The sequence below is a fragment of the Ahaetulla prasina genome, chromosome 4 (genome assembly GCF_028640845.1).
Source record: "Ahaetulla prasina isolate Xishuangbanna chromosome 4, ASM2864084v1, whole genome shotgun sequence".
In the NCBI taxonomy this organism is placed as follows: Eukaryota; Metazoa; Chordata; class Lepidosauria; order Squamata; family Colubridae; genus Ahaetulla; species Ahaetulla prasina.
In genome coordinates this window covers 73861981-73886246 of record NC_080542.1, presented here as the reverse complement: position 1 = coordinate 73886246, position 24266 = coordinate 73861981, and the positions used below count along the sequence as shown (strand labels likewise).

Genomic DNA, 24266 nt, shown 5'->3' with positions numbered 1-24266 from the left:
CTATATTCAAAATTCTTTCCTCTGTTAAGTTAAACCAGTCACTTATTACTGAAAGGGCTACTGCTTCATAATATAATTTAAAGTTAGGCATTCTTAAACCACCTCTTTCCCGTGAGTCCTATATTATTTTCATTTTAACCCTCGCCTTTTTACCCTGCCATATAAATTTGTTAATCCCAATCTGCCAATCTTCCAAATTTTTATCCTTTTTAATTATTGGTATCATCTGGAACAGAAACAAAAATCTAGGTAACACATTCATTTTAATAGCCGCAATCCTTCCCAATAGGGATAACTGCAATTTCTTCCAGCCACTCATATCATTCTGAACTTTTTGCCATAGCAAGTCATAATTATTCTTATAAAGTTTCTTGTTCGATGAGCTAATATAGACCCCTAAATAGACAGTATTCTATCAAGGAAGGAGATATAGAATTGACACTGTTTTAAAGGCAAAGGATTTTCTTTCTACAGTTTTGAAAGTCGAAATAGAAGTGATAGAAAAACTTCAAGAGACTCAAGAAGGCGTGGTGACCCAAGAGCCTTTATTGCTGCCAGTATTAGAGGAACCACAAGAGCAAAGGGTGACAAGAGGAGCCCTTAAGCGTAAAGAAGAGCAACAGTCTCAAAGTAAAAGTCAGGATCCCAGTATGGAAGCTGTGGGAGGAGCTAGACGGAAGATACCGGAGGAGGAGCTTTCGTTGTCTGCTTCAAAGCTTCAGGAGGCCAGTAATGGCAAATAGAATCTTGTCATGGAATGTTAATGGCTTGAATTCAGCTCAGAAAAGAAGGAAAATATTTCACTACTTGAAACAATTTAAAAATGATGTGATTTGTTTGCAAGAGACACATATAAAATTATCAGACCAAAAATATTTAATTAATTCAAAATTGGGTAACCATTTTGTTGCATCAGCTTTGGAAAAGAAGCATGGAATTGTTGTATATATCAGGAAGGATATACCAGCTAAGTTAATTGAGGCAGATATTCAAGGAAGATTTATTGCTATTGAACTGGTGATAGATGCAAAAAAGACTTTGCTGATAGGTATTTATGCACCTAATCAGCAACAAGAAAAGTTTTACAAAATGTTACATGAGAGGTTGACCCTCTGGGATTATAGTTCGTTTATTTTATTAGGAGACTGGAATGGAGTAATTGATACAAGAAGGGATAAGAGAACCTCCTCCAAGAAGATACCTATACATGCAAAATTACCAAAATCCTTTTTTGAAATGATGGAAGACTTTGAGTTTAGAGATATATGGAGGTTACAGAATCCAGATGAGAGAGATTTTACTTTTTTTTCTGATAGGCATCAATCTTTTTCACGTATAGATTTTATTTTAATTTCTAATGACTTGCTTTCTAGGGTGAAGAAAACGAAGATATTTCCGAGGTGTTTAACTGACCATAGCCCAGTATGGATGGAATTATTACAAGGGAAAAGAGGTGGTAGAACATGGAGGTTGAATGAAAATCTGTTTAGATATGAGGATAATGTAACTTATTGTAAGAAACAGTTAAAAGAATTTTTTGATTTTAATATGTACAAAGGGACACCCATAGGAACTGTGTGGGAGGCGAGCAAAGCGTTTATTAGAGGGATATTGATTTACTTGGACAATAGGCAAAGGAATAATAAACAAAGGCAGCGTAGGTATTTGGAAGAAGAAATTCAAAGGAAGCAACAGTTATTAATTCAAAACCCACAAGATCATAAACTTAAAGAGGCTATAAAAATATTACAGAGTCAATTTAATATGTTAATGGCAGACCAGGTGGCAACAAATATACAATATGCTAAACATAATACCTTTTGTAATGCAAATAAACCTGGGAGATGGTTGGCATATAATTTAAGGAAGAAACAGAAAGCACGTGTCATACAAAAAATAGAATATAAAGGTAAAGAGATATACCAACAGGATAAAATTAAAAAGGCATTCTCAGAATTTTATACTGCACTATATGCAAAAGACAAAATATTGAATAGGGACATTTATGATTATTTGAAAGATTATAAGGTTAATATTCTAACATTAGAACAGAGGGAGGAGCTGAATCGGCCGATAGCTACTGGAGAAATAGTGGAGGCAATTAAACAATTAAAATGGGAAAACCCTGGTACAGATGGTCTTACAGCAACTTATTATAAAAACACAGGATGAAATATTAGGCCCACTTAAAGAATTATTTAATCAGATACAATTAGGGTGAATACCCCGTCATGGAAAACATCTTTTATTTCACTGATACCAAAAGAGGAGCAAGACTGCTCTAAACCTGGTAACTACAGGCCGATTTCACTTTTAAATAATGATTATAAGATTTTTGTAAAAATAATAGCAAATAGATTAATGTTAGTTTTACAACAAAGAATTCATACTGATCAATCTGGTTTTATAAAAGGGAGGCAGATGAGGAATAATGTTAGACAGATTATTAATATATTGGAATATTTGGAAAAGAAGAATACTTCAGCGGCACTTATTTTTTTGGATGCAGAGAAAGCCTTTGATCGATTGCATTGGGATTTTTTATTTAAATTAATAGAGAAAATGCAATTTGGAGATGGTTTTTTAAGAATAATTAGGGCAATTTATGGAGAGCAAACAGCACAGATTATAGTAAATGGTAGCTTGACAGAAGTTATTAAGATTGCGAAAGGAACGAGACAGGGATGTCCCTTATCACCATTATTGTTTGTTTTGACTCTGGAACCATTATTAGATAAAATACGAGAATTAATGAAAATAGAGGGAATTAAGATTAGACAATATGAGTATAAAGTTAGAGCTTTTGCAGATGATGTAGTGGTTACGTTAACGAATCCTATAAATTCAAGTAGATTTTTGTTGGAAGTAATTGATAAATATGGAAAGGTATCAGGATTTAAAATAAATCAGAATAAAACAAAAGTGATAATTAAAAATATGTCTATACAACAGAAACAAAAACTAGAGGAAATGACAGGATTTGAGGTAGTAAAAAAGGTTAAAAAAATAGTTTTAATTAGTTGTTGTTAATGCTTGGAACACATTACCTGACTCTGTGGTCTCTTCTCAAAATCCCAAAATCTTTAACCAAAAACTATCTACTATTGACCTCACCCCATTCCTAAGAGGTCTATAAGGGGCATGCATAAGAGCACAAACGTGCCTACCGTTCCCTGTCCTATTGTTCCTCTTCATTATATCCAATTAATACAGTTATTACATACTTATGCTCATATATATGCCTATATATTATATAGTTATTTCATATTAATGCTTATATACACTATTATGACAAAAAAAAAATTAATCTTAGACTACCACACGTATTGTACATGAGGCTGCACTTGAAGACTTTCTGGAAATTTCAGTTGCAAACTTGCAGGTAGTTAAGGTGGCAGTTGTGCTTTTGTAATGCTTCTACATTGCAAACTGCATTGGCTCATAATCACCTTCAAAGTAAATATGGGATAGGAAAGTATTACTTGCCTTCTCTCAAGAATATCTCCCTGCCTCACTTGCTCCTACAAGAAGGATATGCTCTAAGTTCCCCTTTTTAAATCTTATCCTAGGAGACCTAGGAAACATGCCTTTTTGGTTAAGCCCTCAATCGCTAAAACAAGGATGCAAACTAAATTTGGGCTTCCGGTGGCGCCACCTTCTTCGCTGGACACCTAATTAAGGCGCTCCCCACTGAATTTCGTAAAAGCCAGCGAAAACAGTGAAAAACAGCTGTTCGCCCGCTTCAATTTCTCTCCCTGGGAGAAAGGGAGAGGATAGAGCGGCGGGAGAGTGGTAGATCTCCCCAGGGTCTTTGTTTTGTTATGCAGAGCCCTGGAGGGTTGAGTCCCACTGAAATCCTACCAAGCTACGATCTTCAGCGCGCTCCTGCAAAGGCAGGAAAAGAAGAAAGTGTCCATCTCTGCTTAATTGATTTTTTTCCTTGTGGATTTCTATATGCAGACAGAACAAGAGTGAGTGAACAACTACTGGATTGCACGTATTTTTGATTTCCTGACTTCTATCTTTTAAAAAGAGAAATTTTCCTTTTCGCTTTAACTGATTGCTTAAAATGGCGTCTGAGAGGAAGTGAAAGTGAATTGAATCGAAAGTGGAAGTGCTGTGTAACTAAGAAGCTAAGAAACGCTACTTGTGGATTGTAACGAACTGAGCTCTCCTATACTTAAAGGGGAAAAGAGAAGTTTTTAAGCTTAAATTTTGTGACTTTAAAAATTGAAATGGCTATTAAACCACCTAAGACTGCTGGCAGAAGGGGATCTGAAGTAGCTTTGGAAGATTTGATCAAAGAGCAAGGAAAAGTGTCTGAAGAGAGATTTAAGGAGATGAGGAAAAAATTATGGATAATAATGAAAAAATAAGAGAAGAAATAAAAGAAAATAATAAAAAGATAAGAGAAGATATTTTGATGGCTTTTCAAGGTTTGGCAAATAGACTTGAGGGGTTGGAGGAGGAGGTGCAAGAAATAGTCCAGTCAAACCAGCAATTAGAAAATAGAATGGGGGGGGGGATGCAAATAAAATTGGACAAAAATGAAGATCAAGTGGTGATGATGCAGTATAGGATGATGGAAGGAGCTCTGAGAATTAGGGGATTACAGGAAGAAAAAGGTCATGATTTTTAAAAAAATCTTATCAGAAGCCCTGGCTGTTTTTATTGAAATTGATCCACAAGAGGTTGCTTATCAAATTGATAAAATTTATAGAGTTAACTCCTGGATTGCTAGGCAGAAGAAACTTCCTAGAGACATTGTGGTTTATTTTTTGAAAAGGACAGTGAGAAATCAGATTTTGCAAGTTGCATATCAGAAAAAGTTGAGAATAGCAGACCAGGAGCTGACGGTTTGGAAAGAGATTCCTTCCAAGATGTTAAGGGATAGGAAGGACTTTATATTTTTTACAAAAGAACTTAAAAAGTACCAGATTCAATTTAGATGGGAAGTTCCAGTTGGTTTGACAGTGTATTATCAAGGAAGAAGATATCATATTGATACTGTGCTTAAGGCCAAAGATTTTCTTTCTACTGTGCTCAAAGTTGAAATAGAAGTAATAGAAAAAAGAATTCAAGAGACCCAAATGGGTGTGGAAGCTGAGGTGACCCCAGTTATGTTACCATCTAAAGAACAACCACAAGAACAAAGAGTGACGAGGGGAGCCCTTAAGCGTAAAGAAAAGGAGCAACAAACTCAGAGTAAAGGTCAGGATTCTGCTACAGAAGCGGTGGGAGGAGCAAGGCCAAAGATATGGGAGGAGGATCTTCAGCTGATTGTTCAAAAGCTTCAGGAGGCCAGTAATGGCAAATAAAATTCTGACTTGGAATGTTAATGGTTTGAATTCAGCTCAGAAGAGAAGAAAAATATTTCATTATTTGAAACAATTTAGAAATGATGTGATTTGCCTACAAGAAACACATATTAAATCATCCGATAATAAATACTTAATAAACTCAAAATTAGGTAAACATTTTGCTGCCTCAGCTTTGGACAAGAAAAATGGTTTAGTGGTATATTTGAGAAAAGATATACTAGCCAAGTTAATAGAGGCAGATACTCACGGAAGATATATTGCCATTGAACTTATATTAGAAACAAAAAAGTCCCTTTTGCTTGGTATATATGCACCCAATCAGCAACAAGAAAAATACTACAGAATGTTGTATGACAAGTTGATTCTATATAATTACAGATTGTATATTATATTAGGAGATTGAAATGGAGAAATTGATGCATGAAAGGACAAGAGAATTTCCTCTAAAAAGATACCTGCACATGCAAAGCTCCCTAAGTCTTTTTTTGAGATGATAGAAGATTTTGAGTTGAGAGATGTTTGGAGACTACGGAACCTGGAGGAAAGAGACTATACTTTTTTTTCTGATAGGCATTGATCTTTTTCACATATTGATTTTATATTAACTTCTAATGATTTGCTTTCTAGGGTGAAGAAAACTAAGATATTTCCAAGATGTTTGTCTGATCATAGTCCTGTTTGGATGGAATTGCAATATGGAAAAGAAGGCAGAAGAACATGGAGATTAAATGAAAATTTGTTTAGATATCAGGATAATGTAAATAAATGTAAAAAGCAGATGAAAGAATTCTTTGATTATAATTTGCATAAGGAAACATCGATAGAAATGGTTTGGGATGCCAGTAAAGCTTTTATGAGAGGTGTATTAATATATATTAATAATAGACAAAGAAATAAGCAACAAAGACAGCGTAGGTATCCAGAAGAGGAAATTTATAAGAAACAATTATTAATACATAATCCGCATGATCAAAAACTTAAAGGTGCAATAAAGTTATTACAGAATCAATTTAATATGATAATGGCTGACCAGGTGGCAAGAAATATACAATATGCCAAACATAATACTTTTTGTAATGGTAGGTGTGTCAGGCCTGGAAACCATATTAGACTTTAGGGTTCCAGACGCTGCCACATTTTTCCCCTGAGGGGAGGAAGGGGGGCTGAGGGGTATGGTAACATTCTTCAAGCGGTCAAGGTCGGATAGTGTTCACATCTGCAGGAAGAGTGGCAAGAAGATATTCGAATGAACTGGAAGAATGTGGGACCATGTGACAATCAAAGGGGTCAGGGGGCTGGGACTCTTGGGGTTTGTATAACTGGGAAAAGAATCCGGAAATTCAGTTTTGGAATTTCACTCATCGTGTGCCAGTTTCCTCATGTTAGTAAAGAACTCTGGAAAACAATGGCTTCTGAGGTTTTTTTATGCAGAAGAGGTTTTTCTGGAACCTTGACATTATTCCAAAACTCCTAACTTTCTTTTGCTAACGGTACCCTCTCCTCCACTCAGAGGGGGCCCGTTAGGGGGGTGCTGGGCCCCAGCCTCCGCAACCTCCACAGTGGTGCAAAGACCCAGCGAAGATGGAGGAGCAGCAAGCTGAAAGCGTGGATGTAGCACAGAAGCTTGAATCTAACAATTTAAGTGAAATCACCTACTTCCCATCGGAAGATATGACTCAAAAACCCGAAGTGGTAGAGCCTGCTTGTCAGCTTGGAGCACGGCCCAAAGACTCCGATTCATGGGTAAGCTGTCGTTCGGGAGAAAACATTTCCCCGGGGTGGAATGGAGAGCCCCCTCCCTCTTCTCAACCTCACTGGAGGACAGTAAAACCCGGAGAATCGGGAGAGTCACTGGATTGGGACCTGAGAAACCCCCTGAAATCCCAGTCCCTATTAGACCTCCCTGAAACTTTTGAGCGTTTGGAAGTGAGGTCTCGTATAAGCTCAGCTCACCCACCTCAAGAGCCTTTAGCTCAGCCTAAATTCACCTTCCCTCCCACCAGAGAGGGAGAAATTACTGAAGCTCAAAGCCGTTCCGATGAAGGCAGGAGGACCTCCCTTCCCTCCTTCAGACGGCAGGGAGTTCAGGCAGCACCAGGGACTTGGGGGGAATCGCAACTGCCCCCTCCAATTGACTTTTCCCGCCAACAGAGGCCTACGCTGCCTCCAGCAGCTTCTATTCCTCCTGGTTGGGCATTTTATCCTGGACAAGGGTGGATCCAATACCAATGGCAACCAGCTAGTTCAGCACCTTTCTTTCCTGGGGGCCCCAGGGCGATGTTTGCCTCGTCAGCTGAAGCATTTCAAGGACTTAGTTCTGGGTTCCATCCGGAGACCAATGGAGCGGCTGAAAAATTGAACTCGATGGTGGAACAATACATACGGTGTTATGTAAATTACCAACAAGAAAACTGGTCAGATTTGTTACCATTTGCAGAAGTCGCATATAATAATGCTGTACACAGCAGCACGGGGTTAACCCCTTTTCAAGTAACCTCTGGCATGGACTTCGTTCCAATGCCTGAACTCCCTGTGAAACCCTCCGCTTCTGTTTCCCTAACGGACTGGATGAATTCGTTAAAAAAAGGTTGGGAAAATCCAAAAAAGGCCTTAGCTGTAACAGCTCGGAATTACAAAGCCCAAGCTGACAGACACCGTTCCCTTCAACCCCCTTTTCGCATTGGAGATAAAGTCTTTTTATCTACTAAGTATCTGAGGTTGAGAATACCCAGCAGAAAATTCGGTCCAAAATTTTTGGGTCCTTTCCCCATTATAAAAATTATTAATCCCGTTACTGTCCAACTCAAGCTCACTCAAATGTTGGGGAAAGTACACCCGGTATTCCATACCAGCTTATTAAAATCTCCTAGACAGTCTGGTCTGAGACCTCAACCTGCCGCTCCCCCACCACCCTTGATAATCCAAGGTGAAACCCACTATGAAATCAAGAAAATCCTTGACTCTAGACTATACAGAAGTCAATTACAATATTTAGTCCACTGGAAGGGATATCCATTATCTGAATCTACTTGGGTCAAAAGTTGGAAAGTAAATGCGGACAATTTGATTAAACAATTTCACGACACTTTCCCTGATAAACCTAAAAAACCTCTTGGAGAGGGGAGGGGGGGTAGAAGGGAACTGTGGACCACTAACACTCTTCTTTATCGACTCTTTGTTTTCTTTCCTAGGATATAACTTCTTTTCCAAGGGGGGACGCCTGTCAGGCCTGGAAACCATATTAGACTTTAGGGTTCCAGACACTGCCACATTTTTCCCCTGAGGGGAGGAAGGGGGGCTGAGGGGTATGGTAACATTCTTCAAGCTGTCAAGGTCGAATGGTGTTCACATCTGCAGGAAGAGTGGCAAGAAAATATTCGAATGAACTGGAAGAACGTGGGACCATGTGACCATCAAAGGGGTCAGGGGGGGTGGGACTCTTGGGGTTTGTATAACTGGGAAAAGAATCCGGAAATTCAGTTTTGGAATTTCACTCATCGTGTGCCAGTTTCCTCATGCTAGTAAAGAACTCTGGAAAACAATGGCTTCTGAGGTTTTTTTATGCAGAAGAGGTTTTTCTAGAACCTTGACAAGGTGGTTAGCATACATTTTAAGGAAAAAACAAAAACAACACACTATAGAAAAAATAAAATATAAAGGTAAAGAGAGATATCAACAGGATAAAATTAAAAAAGCTTTCTTAGAATGTTACACAAATTTATACCTTAAAGATAATATATTGAACCGGGATATTAATAATTATTTGAAGGAATGAATATAAGGTTAAAAATTTAACTTTAGAACAAAGGAAGAACTGAACTTCTGAAGAAATTATTTTGGTAATTAAACAATTAAAAATGGGGAAAACTCCTGGTACGGATGGGCTTACAGTAAGTTATTATAGGAATTTACAGGATGAGATGTTAGATCCACTTAAGGAATTATTTAATCAGATACAATTGGAGGTGGAATTCCCTCCAAATGGAGAACTTCTTTTATTTCATTGATACCAAAAGAGGAACAGGATTGTTCTAAACCTGGGAATTATAGGCCAATTTCACTTTTAAATAATGATTATAAGATTTTTGTTAAAATAATAGCTAACAGATTAATGTTAATTTTACAGCGAAGAATTCATACTGATCAATCTGGATTTATAAAAGGGAGACAGATGAGGAATAATGTTAGGCAGATTGTTAATTTATTGGAGTATTTAGAAAAGAAAAATTTTATTCCAGCAGCATTTATTTTTCTCGATGTAGAGAAAGCTTTTGATTGATTGCATTGGGATTTTTTATTTAAATTAATAGAAAAGATGCAATTTGGAGATGGTTTTGTAAGAATAATTAGGACAATTTATGGAGAGCAAACAGCCCAGATTATAATTAATGGTAGCTGAACAGAACCTTTTAAGATTGCTAAAGGAACAAGACAGGGATGTCCTTTATCACCATTGTTGTTTATTTTAACTCTAGAGCCATTATTGGATAAAATACGAGAAGTAAAGGAGATAGAGGGAATTAAAGTTAGACAACATGAATATAAACTGAGAGCTTTTGCAGATGACTTGGTGATTACTTTAACAAACCCTATAAATTCAAGTATCTCTCTGTTGGAAATAATTGAGGGTTTAAGGTAAATCATAATAAAACAAAAGTGATAATAAAAAATATGACCAGACAACAGAAAGAAAAATCAGAGGAAATAACAGGATTTGAAATGGTAAAAAAGGTTAAATATTTAGGGGTTTATATTACATCATCAAATGTGAAATTGTATAAGAATAATTATGAGGTTTTATGGCAAAAAGTTCAGAAGGACTTGATTGTTTGGAAAAAATTGCAATTATCGTTGTCGGGGGGAATAGCTGCTATCAAAATGAATGTTTTACCTAGATTTTTATTCCTCTTTCAGATGATACCAATAATTAAGAAAGATAAAAATCTGGAGGAATGGCAGACTGGAATTAATAAATTTATATGGGAAGGTAAAAAAGCAAGGGTTAAAATGAAAATAATTCAAGATTCTTGGGAAAGGGGAGGTTTAAAAATGCCCAATTTTAAATTATACTACGAAGCAGCTGCTCTCTTTGCAATAAGTGATTGGTTTAATTTAACGGAGGAAAGAATTCTGAATATAGAAGATTATGACTTGCTATATGGATGGCATGCATATTTAATTTATGACAAAAAAGTGGATAAGGCTTTTAAAAATCATGTGTTAAGAACTGCTCTTTTGCGTGTTTGGAAAAAATACTCTTATAAACTAAATTACAAGGTTCCTATGTGGGCAAGTCCTAGACATACAATAGAGAATATAAATATAGAACAGAATTAGGAAATGATTACATATAAAGATCTTTTGTATACTGAAAGAGGTAATTTGCAATTAAAATCTCTGCACCTATTAAAAGAAGAAGGGAAAAATTATACTTGGTTTCAATATGAGCAACTACGTGCTAGATGGAAGGAAGATCAGAAAATTGGTATAGTGCAGAATGAGGAAAATTTGGTAAAGCAACTTAGAAATCAGTCTCAGGAGCATATAAAGAGATTGTATTATGTGTTACTTGAAATAGATTCTGAAAGGGATTTGGTAAAGGACTGTATGATAAAGTGGGCACAAAATTTTCAGGAGCCAATATTATTGGAAACTTGGGAAAAAAATTGGGTTAGAATAGAATTTTTTTATTTTTTTATTGGCCAAGTGTGATTGGACACACAAGGAATTTGTCTTGGTGCATATGCTCTCAGTGTACATAAAAGAAAAGATACGTTCATCAAGGTACAACATTTACAACACAATTGATGATCAATATATCAATATAAATCATAAGGATTGCCAGCAACAAGTTATAGTCATACAGTCATAAGTGGAAAGAGATTGGTGATGGGAACTATGAAACGATTAATAGTAGTGCAGATTCAGTAAATAGTCTGACAGTGTTGAGGGAATTATTTGTTTAGCAGAGTGATGGCCTTCGGGAAAAAACTGTTCTTGTGTCTAGTTGTTCTGGTGTGCAGTGCTCTATAGCTTCGTTTTGAGGGTAGGAGTTGAAACAGTTTATGTCCAGGATGCGAGGGATCTGCAAATATTTTCACGGCCCTCTTCTTGATTCGTGCAGTATACAGGTCCTCAATGGAAGGCAAGTTGGTAGCAATTATTTTTCTGCAGTTCTAATTATCCTCTGAAGTCTGTGTTTTCTTGTTGGGTTGCAGAACCGAACCAGACAGTTATAGAGGTGCAAATGACAGACTCAATAATTCCTCTGTAGAATTGGATCAGCAGCTCCTTGGGCAGTTTGAGCTTACTGAGTTGGCGCAGAAAGAACATTCTTTGTTGTCCTTTTTTAATGATGTTTTTGATGTTAGCTGTCCATTTGAGATCTTGCGATATGATAGAACCCAGAAATTTGAAGGTTTCTACTGTTGATACTGTGTTGTCAAGTATTGTGAGAGGTGGAAGTATGGAAGGGTTTTTCCTAAAGTCTACCACCATTTCTACGGTTTTGAGTGTGTTCAGTTCCAGATTGTTTTGGTTGCACCACAAGGCTAGTCGTTCGACCTCTCGTCTATATGCGGATTCGTCATTGTCTCGAATGAGACCAATCACTGTTGTGTCATCTGCGAACTTCAGTAGCTTAACAAATGGATCATTGGAGATGCAGTCATTGGTATACAGAGAGAAGAGGAGTGGGGAGAGCACACAGCCTTGGGGGGCCCCTGTGCTAATTGTAAAGGTATTTGATGTGATCTTGCTTAGCTTCACCTGCTGCTTCCTGTTTGTTAGGAAGCTTGTGATCCACTTACAAGTCTGTTCCGGTACCTGTAGCTGGTTTAGCTTAGTTAGAAGAATGTCTGGAATGATGGTATTGAATGCTGAACTAAAGTCTACAAAAAGGACCCTTGCATAGATCTTTGGAGACTCAAGATGTTGTAGGATGTAGTTCAGAGCCATATTAACAGCATCATCTGTTGATCTATTTGCTCGGTATGCAAATTGCAAGGGGTCTAAGAGCGGATTCGTGATGGTTTTCAGGTAGGAAAGCACTAGCCTTTCAAAGGTTTTCATGACTACAGATGTTAGAGCAACTGGTCTGTAGTCATTCAGTTCCTTGATGGTGGACTTCTTCGGCACTGGGATGATGGTAGAGCGTTTGAAGCAAGAAGGAACATAGCACATCTCTAGTGATTTATTGAAAATATGGGTGAAGATGGGGGCCAATTGGTCAGCACAGACTTTTAAGCAAGAAGGAGTTATCTTGTCTGGGCCTGGAGCTTTTCCTGGCTTTTGTCTGTGAAATAGGTCCTGCACTTCCTTTTCTGTGATCACTAGGGGTTGTGAACCCAATGGGATGGGGTCAGTTGTAGGATGCTTAGCTGTTGTTGGTGTGTCTGAGATGGGGGTTGTGGAGATAGGTGGCTGTAGTCTCCTTTCAAACCTGCAGTAAAACATGTTTAGATTATCTGCCAGTTGTTGATTACCTTCAGCCTGGGAAGGAGGTTTGCCATAGCCGGTGATATTTTTAAGAGTTTACCACATGTTTGCTGGTTCATTTGCTGAAAATTGATTCTTTAGCTTTTCAGAGTAGCTTCTTTTTGCTGCTCTTATCTCCCTTGTTAGTGCATTTCTGGCCTGATTGTACAGCATTTTATCACCTTTTCTGTAGGCTTCCTCTTTGGAATGTCGTAGCTGCTTAAGTTTAGGTGTAAACCAAGGTTTGTTATTACTGTGTATTCGCAAGTTCCTTGTAGGTACACATAGGTCTTCACAGAAACTGACATATGATGTTACAGTATCTGTGAGTTCATCCAGGTCTGCAGAGGTATCTTTAAAAATATTCCAATCAGTGCAGTCAAAACATGCCTTTAGCTTTAATTCTGATTCCTCCGTCCAGGTTTTCACTGATTTAATTATTGGTTTTATGGCTTTAAGTCTTTGCCTGTAAGCAGGTACAAGGTGAATCATGCAATGATCAGAGTGTCCTACAGCTCCACGTGGTAAAGATCGATAGGCATCTTTTAGTGTTGTGTAGCAGTGGTCTAGAGTATTCTTGCCTCTGGTGGGACAATTGACATGCTGAAAGTGTTTTGGTAGTTCTTTCCTTAAGTTTTCCTTGTTTAGATCTCCCAAAACAATGGCCAGTGAATCAGGGTGTTTGGCTTCAGCCTCCATGATTTGGTCAGCTAGAGTTCGTAATGCCTCGTTTACACAGGCTTGTGGTGGGACATAAACAGCAATTAGAAGAAATGAGGAAAATTCACGAGGTGAATAGTAAGGTTTGCAGTTGATAATTAGAGTCTCTAAATTGTTGTCACAGAATTTGTAAATTATGTTAAAATCTTGACACCAGGTTGAATTAATATATAGGCATAAGCCTCCTCCTTTCTTTTTACCAGATGTTTCTGGAATCCTGTCTGATCGTTCAATTTGAAATTCTGGAATGTTCAGGCTGCTATTTTCAATTGATTCATTTAACCAGGTTTCAGAGAAGCATAGGACTGCTGAATTGCGAAAATCAGAATAGTATTTGTTTAAGAGGAGTATTTCATCCATCTTATTTGCAAGTGAGCGTATATTTGTTAGGAAAATTGAAGGCAGAGGAGTTTTAGTGCGAGTTCTTAGCTTGATTAAGATCCCAGATTGTTTACCTCGTTTCCTTCGTTTCCGTCGTTTGGTTTTTTTAGTAACATTTTAGAAATGTTAAATTCACGCAGGCACAGAATTTAAGGGAAAATTTTTATAAAATGTTTTATAGATGGTATTTAGATCCTAAGAAACTAACGTGTATGTATCCAGATATGCAAGCAAAATGTTGGAGATGTAATTGTGATGATGCTACATATTTTCATATTTGGTGGACTTGTAAGGATATTAAGGCCTTTTGGATAAAAATTTGGTGGATTTTACAAAATGTTCTGAAAAAAGAAGATAAAGTTCCTGCTGCAATTTTTTCTGCTGGGAATTATTACGGACTGTACAGTAATTAAGACTAAATTGATTTTAAATCTAATAACAGCGGCAAGATTACTGATAGGACAGTATTGGAAGAAAAAAGAAGTACCTACAATAGAAGAATGGATATTGAAAGTTGCCAATTTGAAAGACAATACGCAAGAAATCTTTTGAAAGACAATACTTAAAGGAATGGGAAAAATGGATTGACTATATTCAAAGTAGATATCAGACTAAGAGTTATCAGACTGCCTTTGAATGATTAAGATGTATTATTTCTGATTGTTTTGAGGGAAGTTAGGAACTGATGAGAATTGTAGGAGTATAATTGAGTTGGGAGGGAAATTTTTTTAGCATACGTTTGTTTTATTTTTAACTATATCTTGTGTTTGTTCGAGGAAGTCGGAGGGAGGGGGGAGGGGGGTGGGGGGAAAGGGGGGGAATTTTGTAAAACCTTTTCAATTAAAAAAAAAGGATGCAAACTAAATTTCATTGAGGACCGTATCAGCATTATGTTTGCACTCAAAGGGCCAGTAGCCAGGTTGCCACAACTAGCTGGTCATGGCTGGGTGGGTGTGGCCAGCTCATTGCCGCTCACTGGGTGCAGCTGCCTCGGGACAGAACAAGTTGCACCAACTAACTCGACATGGGGACAATTCGGTGCCCCATAAACTCCTCGCCTCTCCAAACTGCTGGCAGCAAAATGTGTACACATGTGCACACAAGCTCTCTCTCGCGCACACACACACACTCCACATTCCAAGTGTGTGGATTTTTATCCACAGAAGAAGGAGAGGGCCTTTTCCCCAAGCCCAATCATGTTTAGTATTTGTGTAAGCTTAGATGTGGATAAAAGTCTCCAAGCTTGGAATTGTGTGTGTGTGTGTGTATACACAGCATGTCAAAGGAGATGTTCTCCCAATCCCAAACATCATTGGTGTTTCCCTGTCCGGTGCCCACTCCCAGCAAAGCAGGAGGTGGACGACACTTCTGTGTGTGGAAGCGCAGAGGAGAAAGGCAAGACCAGGATGACTGGCAAAGCTTAGTCCACTAAAGGAGCCTCACCGTCTTTCTCAGACTATATGAAGGACCCCCAGATGTGTGGCCTAAGCCCTGCCTGGAGATGCCCTGGGCAGCAGAGGGCAAATGGCTAGCCTGGTCCTCAAGTTCCCAGGGCATCAGGACTACGCAGCCCAGCCCAGCCCCAGCTTTCCCAACTGCGTTTACCTCCTCCTCAAGGCTGCTGCTGGTGTGCTCACTCTCCTTGGCCAGGCTGCTCATGGTGAGTGCAGGAGGGCAAAGTGCATGAGTCAGAGGGAAGCTCACTCCCTCTCCAGGTGAGGAGACCCAGCTTTGTAACTAAAGCATCCTCAGCAATAGGATAGGAGACCACCAGAAGAGGAAGGGGCAAGGGAATGTCAAAAGGGCAGCACGGCTACTGGTGGCCAAGTGCTAAGGTAGGACTTCCCGCAGACACTCCCTCCCTCTCATTCCAATCACCCACCTTCCTCCCTCTCTCCCTTCCTGTTTCCCTTTCTTTCTGTTTCTCTCTCTCCTTCTCCTTCCTTCCTTCCTTCCTTCCTTCCTTCCTTCCTTCCTTCCTTCCTTCCTTCCTTCCTTCCTTCTTTTACTCCCTCCCTCCCTCCTTCTTATTTCTATCTTCTTCCTTCCTTCCTTCCTCCTGCTTCCATTTTATCACCATTTTATATTCTATACCTTATGTTTTGTCTATAGTCTATGCTACCTAGAATGACTTTGTTTCAGTTATGCAGCCGTAGAAACATAGTAACTAATAATAATAAATTATAAATAAATAAAAATGCTGAATTTCTGTTTTATTTTATATATGCCCAGAGTAATTTTGAATGGCTAACTTACAAATGTTACACATAGATAAGTAAATTGAAGCTCAGATCCTATTTTTCTCTTGCACTTAGTTCTAACTGTAAACAATGAGACATCAATTTTATGAAAGCCTACAACCAGGGGTGCTATTCAGCAGGTTCTGACAGGTTCTGGATAACCAGTAGAGGAAATTTTGAGTAGTTTGGAGAATCGGCAAATATCACCTCTGGCTGCCCCCAGAGTGGGAAGGGAATGGGGATTTTGCAGTATCTTTCCCCTGCCATGACCACCAAGCCACGCTACAGAACTGGTAGTAAAAAAATTTGAATTCCACCACTGCCTACAACCTCTTAAAATTTAGGGATCCCTAATCTTAGTTATAAAATATAATAAAAAGATATCTCCTTCTATTATGCTATATGAGCTAAAAGACTGTTTTTTGGTCCTAACTGTAAGAATGTATAGAAGCCTAAAGTATTAGATTCTTAACATCTCATAATTATACTTAAATTGAGCATAATTATGATTGTACTAAATTAGAAAATAAATTTGAAGAAAAGTGTAATAAGTAAAAACTGTAGAATAAGATCCTAATAAAACAGTTATGTTTATTTTAGCATATATATAAATATATATAATATAAACATGAAGTGAACCTTCACTTGTATATTATATATATTTTCTAAAATTTATTTCAACGTAAAAACTAAATAAAGTACATCAATAGTCATATTCTTAAGTATTAAAACTTAAACTTGCTTCATCTTTAATTTAAATAATGGGTACTTCAAAAATTATATTAAAAATGTCTAATCATTATGCTAGAATTATTTTTAGAAATAATAAAATTATCATTAACAGATGGGTTTTTCATTTGTAAAAGACATGGTTTTTAAATAAAACATTTTTTTCCTTTATATGTTGAAAAGAATTTGTCATTGTCCCATCATTGAAATGTACTTCCTGGCAAATTATTCCATTAGACATGTACAGTCTTAGAAAATTGACCTTATGAAATTGTTTAATAAGTAACATTCTATAGCTTTTGCTGCTTTTTTTCCTCATCGGCTAAGGATTACACAAGTAGAACATTAAAAAAGCCCTTTTTAAAATTCTCATTCTTATTTTTCTTTCTCATTCTTTCTTAGTTTACTAATGTGCTTTCAGAAATATTGAGTGAATGCTACATTTTTTTAACATTGAAATCATAATGTTCTATGTCTAATTCTTTTTATGGCCTGTTTTTATTAGGAAATTATATCTAAACACTACACAGCAATTACAAATCTTTTACTACTATAGCACAAAGTAGAAATTCTTAATCTCAATTATGAATAAATATATGTATAAATTTTACATCAGTGTTTAAAATTGACTTGAAGAGACATTAATCTGTAACAGCACCATAAAAAGTTACAGTAAGAAGAGTAACATGTTTATTATTTGCATGTTTTTAATATTACTGTGAAGAACAATGCCAGTAGTAATCAGCAGGAGAAAATTCTGTGAAATTTCAGAATCCACATTAAGCATTTTTTTCTACATGCAAAGAATCTTCTACTGCTGACCTCTAATAGCCATACTCTATACCTGAATGTCAAACTCGATTTCATTGAGGGCTGCATCCTGGTTGTGTTTGACTTCAGGGAGGCTGGGGTAGATGTGGCTAGGGTGGGCATGGCCAGAACGACGTCATTCATGTGAGGGGCACTTGTGGTGGCCAAGTGCTAAGGCCCTCCCTCCCTCTCATTATAATCTTCCTTCCTTCCTTCCTTCTCATCTTTTTCCTTCCCTCTTGATTCACCTTTCTTCTTCCTTCCCCTCTTTCCTTATTTTTTTTTCTTTGCTCTTGTCCCATCTTTCTTTCTTTTTCTTTGTCTTTCCTCTTTACCTTTCTCCTTTCCTGTCCTTTCTTGGATGCTCAAATGCAAAAGGGGAAACATTTCTTCTTTTGTTTTGTTTTGCTTTTAGTTTGTTTTGCTAGCCCTCTGCCAGAGAAAATGGAGCCCCTGGTATATAGAGAATACCTTTCATATTTTGAGAACATGTACTTTGATGACAGTTTGCTAATAATAACTTAGAGATCTACTGGGATTTCAGAAAGCAATAGACTAGCTAGATTGGTCTCTATATGCATTTTGGACTTGATCTAATTTAAGTATTCTGCTTGTCAGTCATAAATTATAAATGTAAATATATGATTATCAATAATCATAATCATAATAATGCTTTGCGTTAAGTAGTTGTGGGGGTGCTTTTTCAGGCCACTATACTGAGAGCAACTTTTGAATAAAATAAGCTAATTATGGGATAATTTGGTGGAACAAATAGTCTAATTATTATCTAAAAATGCTAGATTGATTAGTAATGGTAGTATTAGGTTATTAGACAAAGAAGAAAGGTATAATTCTGCCTAAAGTTATGGTATGTAACATAATATATGAATGTGAATTATTTCAAGATCTGGTACAACAATCCAAACTTTTTTCCTTGCATTTGTTTATATTTGAAAAGTATTAGCATACAACAGTAAAACAGTATTCTTCTAGTTATTATATAATGAAGAAATCTCTGTGGAATAGACTTTTTTGGGCTATTCCAGATTGTCATTGTTGTAGCACTGCCAGTTTCAATCAAGACATTTGCACCCTTTACTTGGCCCTCTCAAACCTAGCAAGATCAGTGCATATTGATTATAAACATTATTCAGTATATTTTAATGCTCCTAATTCAGCACCCAATTGAATTCAATAGCCCATTATTTCAAATTTTAATATTTTTTTAAATACAGCTATGAGTTGAATACATTTTTAGAATAGAATAGAACAGAACAGAATAGAACAGAATAGAATTTTATTGGCCAAGTGTGACTGGACACACAAGGAATTTGTCTTGGTGGATATGCTCTCAGTGTACATTAAAGAAAAGATACCTTCATCAAGGTACAACACTTACAACACTTAATGATAGTCATAGGGTAAAAATTTAACACTTAATGATACCAGATTTAATGATAGTCATAGGCTACAATTAAGCAATCAGGAAACAATATCAGTATAAATCGTAATGATACAAACAACAAAGTTACAGTCATAAGTGGAAGGAGATAGGTGATGGGAACGATGAGAAGATTAATAGTAGTGCAGATTTAGTAAATAGTTTGACAGAGCTGAAGGAATTATTTGTTTAGCAGAGTGATGGCGTTCTGGAAAAAACTGTTCTTTGTCTAGTTGTTCTGTGTGCAGTGCTCTATAGCATCGTTTTGAGTGTAGGAGTTGAAACAGTTTATGTCCAGGATGCGAGGGATCTGTAAATACTTTCACAGCCCTCTTTTTGACTTGTGCAGTATACAGGTCCTCAATGGAAGCAGGTTGGTAGCAATTGCTTTTTCTGCAGTTCTAATTATCCTCTGAAGTCTGTGTCTGTCTTGTTGGGTTGCGGAACCAAACCAGACAGTTATAGAGGTACAAATGACAGACTCAATAATTCCTCTGTAGAATTGTATCAGGAGCTCCTTGGGCAATTTGAGCTTTCTGAGTTGGCGCAGAAAGAACATTCTTTGTTGTCCTTTTTTTGATGACGTTTTTGATGTTAGCTATCCATTTTAGATCTTGCGATATGGTAGAACCTAGAAATTTGAATTTTTACTGAATTTCTACTGTTGATACTGTGTTGTCTAGTATTGTGAGAGGTAGAAGTATGGAAGGATTACTCCTAAAGACCACCACCATTTCTACGGTTTTGAGTGTGTTCAGTTGTAGATTGTTCCAGTCGCACCACGAGGCTAGTTGTTCAACCTCCTGTCTGTATGCGGATTCATCATTGTCTCGAATGAGACTGATTATAGTTGTGTCATCTGCAAACTTCAGTAGTTTAACAGATGGATCGTAAGAGATGCAGTCATTGGTATACAGAGAGAAGAGAAGTGGGGAGAGCACACAGCCTTGGGGGGCCCCTGTGCTAATTGTACAGGTATCTGATGTGATTCTGCTTAGCTTCACCTGCTGCTTCCTGTTTGTGATCCACTTACAGGCTAGCTGTAGCTGGTTTAGCTTAGTTAGACGAGTGTCTGGAATGATGATGTTGAATGCTGAGCTAAAGTCTACAAAGAGGACCCTTGCATAGGTCTGCGGAGATTCAAGATGTTGTAGGATATAGTGCAGAGCCATATTAACAGCATCATCTGTTGATTTATTTGCTCGGTATACAAATTGCAAGTGTCAATCAGCAGATCCGTGAAGGTTTTCAAGTGGGACAGCGCTAGCCTTTCAAAGGTTTTCATGACTACAGATGTTAGAGCAACTGGACTGTAGTCATTCAGTTCCTTGATGGTGGGCTTCTTCGGCACTGGGATGATGGTAGAGCGTTTGAAGCAAGAAGGAACATAGCACATCTCTAGTGATTTATTGAAAATACAGGTGAAGGTGGGGGCCAACTGGTCAGCACAGACTTTTAAGCAAGAAGGAGTTATCTTATCTGGGCCTGGAGCTTTTCCTGGCTTTTGTCTGTGAAATAGGTCCTGCACTTCCTTTTCTGTGATCACTAGGGGTTGTGAACCCAATGGGATGGGGTCAGTTGTAGGATGCTTAGCTGTTGTTGGTGTGTCTGAGATGGGGGTTGTGGAGATAGGTGGCTGTAGTCTCCTTTCAAACCTGCAGTAAAACATGTTTAGATTATCTGCCAGTTGTTGATTTCCTTCAGCCTGGGAAGGAGGTTTGCCCTAGCCAGTGATACTTTTAAGAGTTTTCCACGTTTGCTGGTTTATTCGTTGGGAAGTGATTCTTTAGCTTTTCAAAGTAGCTTCTTTTTGCTACTCTGATTTCCCTTGTTAATATATTTCTGGCCTGATTGTACAGCATTTTATCACCTTTTCTGTAGGCTTTCTCTTTTGAATGACGTAGCTGCTTAAGTTTAGCTGTGAACCAAGGTTTGTTATTACTGTATATTCGCAAGTTCCTTGTCGATACACATAGGTCTTCACAGAAGCTGACATATGATGTTGCGGTATCTATGAGTTCATCCAGGTCTGCAGAGGTATCTTCAAAATTAATGTATTATTAATGTATTAATACATTCATGTCCCAAAATGATTATAAATTAGAATTTCAATGAAATGTGAAGCAGTTGTGAGAAAAGGGTTGTGCAGGTAAGGATCACAATTACAATATTCAATATACAGTATTTGTTGATCGATAAAACACTGCTTTGATCATTTATACTATTTACAGCTGAAGTGCAAATAATTTTTGCATTTATTTTTATTTTGAAGAGCGTTACAGAATTCAAAGTGATCAATTAGAAGACATTTGGCTGATTACAAAAGAACTCACTCTTCGTCTTGAGCAACACTTCAGGAGGCAAAATTGCAAAGATTTTATATGTACTTTTTCTGGTCCAATCCCTTTACAAGACTATTTTGGCATAATTGATCACCATTTTGAGGTATGCTCATAAATATATGTGACTTAGGACTGTATCAATGTTTATGTTTTCTTCAGTTGTTATAATTACTTCTAATTTTTATTAGAATGATTTCAGACTTATTACAAATAATGCTATGGTTTTCTAAGAATTTGCTGGTTGTTTTTGTTTTCCTGTTGAAATGATCTTTGGGAACAAGAATGCACACCAAAATACTCGATAAAGTACCTTTTGGATTGCTAAATGCCAAATTAATTATAGAAAACTTTTTAATATTAAATACATTTTGGGGAATAAGTCTCAAATATGCTTGCTTTCTTCTGAAAAAATAAGTATGAACTTTTATATAGTGAGTTTTAACATTTAGCTTTCCTCTTTGTAAAGATATTGTACAATATTTTAAATATTTAAAATGTAATGGTTATTCAAGGAAGACTAGAATGGTATCTCGTAATCTGCTACTGCTATGAAAACCATAACATTATTTTGTAATACCTTGTATTCAACAATTATTTTAGTTTCAGTAATAACTGGAATTCATTTAGTCTGTTAATAGACTTCATGATAAGTGTATAATTTTAATCACCATGTAAAAGCAATAATTGGATTTTTGCAGTCAATGTAGCACCATATATTTTGTGTTCTAGAATACCATTAACTCTTTCTTTGAAAAACTTCCTTAATTATAGCTGCGTTTGAATGCTGTGAAATATGAGCAACTATTAGCTGAAAGAGCCATACAATTTAGAGCTATTGAACGGCGTTTACTGACAAGATTTAAAGATAAAACTCCAGCTGCACTTCAACATCTGGACACCTTATTAGAAGGAACGTACAGACAGGTCAGTATAGTTGGCTTATAAACATTCATTTTTAATGTTTTACATCAAACACACACACACACCCTTTCCTTGTTACATTTATCATGAAAGAGTAATTTTTTTAAGTTACTATTCCCTGCAACTTTCCAGATGATCTGTAATGGTTTTGTTTGATCTTGTATATAGGATTGCTACTTAGAAGTCTCATGAACTTTGACAGTGCATCATTCTTTCCAAGCTGGAATACTGATATGAAAATATTTTATTGTTCAGAACTTATGTAAACATTTACATATACTGTAAACTGATGGAATAGTTTAACTGCTGTAACGTTTACAACAAAATAATCTGAGACTAGCAGTCTCCTTTTCCAAATGTGTTTACATCCTGGGGGTTTCAAAGGCTACAGCTAAAGTAATTGAAAGCAAACTGGTATTCTCTTGCAATAGATACAGTTTGATTTTGTATCTCAATCATGCATTACTTTAAAAAGGAATCCCATCGGCAGACTGTTAGAGCCGTCTGATCTTTCACAGAATATGCTTGGATCTGTTTAAGAAGTCCACAGTAAGGTCATAATGGTAACAACCATGATTCAACAGCATAATCTTCTTATAAAGGAGGCTCTATAAATCATTGATATAAGAGTGACCGATGAGTTTGTCTTCCATGCATATATCTAGTCCATTCTTCAGTGTGCTTATCTCATTTGGGGCCTGAATATGCCATTAATTATGTATTGCATATTTTTTTTAAAAAAATCTTTGTTTTATTTCTCATACTGAAATGATAGGATCCTATCTAAACTCTTCTTCAATTTATCTGTTTTCTCCTACATATGTCCTAATAATTTGTGAATATGTATAAAATATTTAGGATATTGAAGCTCATATAAGCAATCACTAGTGTTCTTTGTTTTGCTAACATACAGAAAGTTTTATGAACAAGACTGAATATGCTAGTTGAAAAAACAAATGGCAAACCGTAAAGCTATCACTAAAACAGACACAAGGAACTTTTTTGTGATGAAGGGCATACTACATTTTTATGCAGGAATGTCTGCTGGCTGGCTGTTCACTATAGTTTTTTTCAGATACCCCAATTTTAAAAAGCCAGTGTGGATGCTTCTATACATTCATTGCTTACAAGAATTCATAGTTATATGCACAATTCAAATAAATCTAATAAGCAATCACTTTTGTGGCTATCTAAAGAGAGAGGAATTCTAATTATATTTTACATACAAACATATTCTGGTGCAGTGATGGCTAATATTTTCCGGATCAAATGCTCAAAGCGTCCAAATTCCCAAAATGCAGTGTGTGCACAACCCCCATGAATGCACCCTGCTCACTGCGCATGGGTATGTACCTCCCACATGTGCCCTGCTCCCCATTCATGTGCACATGGCCCCCTTACACCCCCCCATCCCCCATGCATGCTCAGCAGAGACCCGATGATCAGCTAGCTGGCGGGAGGCACTCATGCATGTGTGGTGGAGCTGAACTGGGCCAACAGCTCACATGCTCACAGAGAGGGTGCTGCGTGCCACCTGTGGCACACATGCCATAGGTTCGCCATCACAGTTCTAGTGTATCATTATTAAAACAGTTGCTTCCAAGAGTGGTAGACTCCCTATCCTGATTGCAAATCAAAAGCCTAAAAAGAACAGGAATCAGTAGAAACATCAGATGCTTTGTGGAAAGATCAATGACACAGGTGCTGGTCAATGGTGATACATTTGGAGAGGTTAATATCAAGAAGAATCTTTCAAGAAGACTCATTATCATCATTGCATTTGTCATTGCATTGATTCCTTGGTCAACAAGTATTGAACAGTGTCTGGGCATGGCTATCAAATATCAAAAACATCTTCCAAGCAATCCTATCTCCTGTACATGGA

General features: G+C 37.1%; 1 protein-coding gene across 13 annotated transcripts in view; it reads left to right on the top strand.

The window, feature by feature from the left end:
• The window catches only part of BBS9 (Bardet-Biedl syndrome 9), a 531293-nt gene that overhangs the window by 170778 nt on the left and 336249 nt on the right, over positions 1-24266 (top strand). For all 13 annotated transcript variants that reach the window (XR_009155158.1, XR_009155160.1, XR_009155159.1 and 10 more), the window contains exons 17-18: positions 21391-21563; positions 22232-22384. Coding sequence is in view for 8 of the 13 variants with exons in the window: in XM_058183859.1 (XP_058039842.1) it covers positions 21391-21563; positions 22232-22384 (326 nt within the window). In the remaining 5 variants the exon portion in view is untranslated. The remainder of the gene's footprint in view (positions 1-21390; positions 21564-22231; positions 22385-24266) is intronic.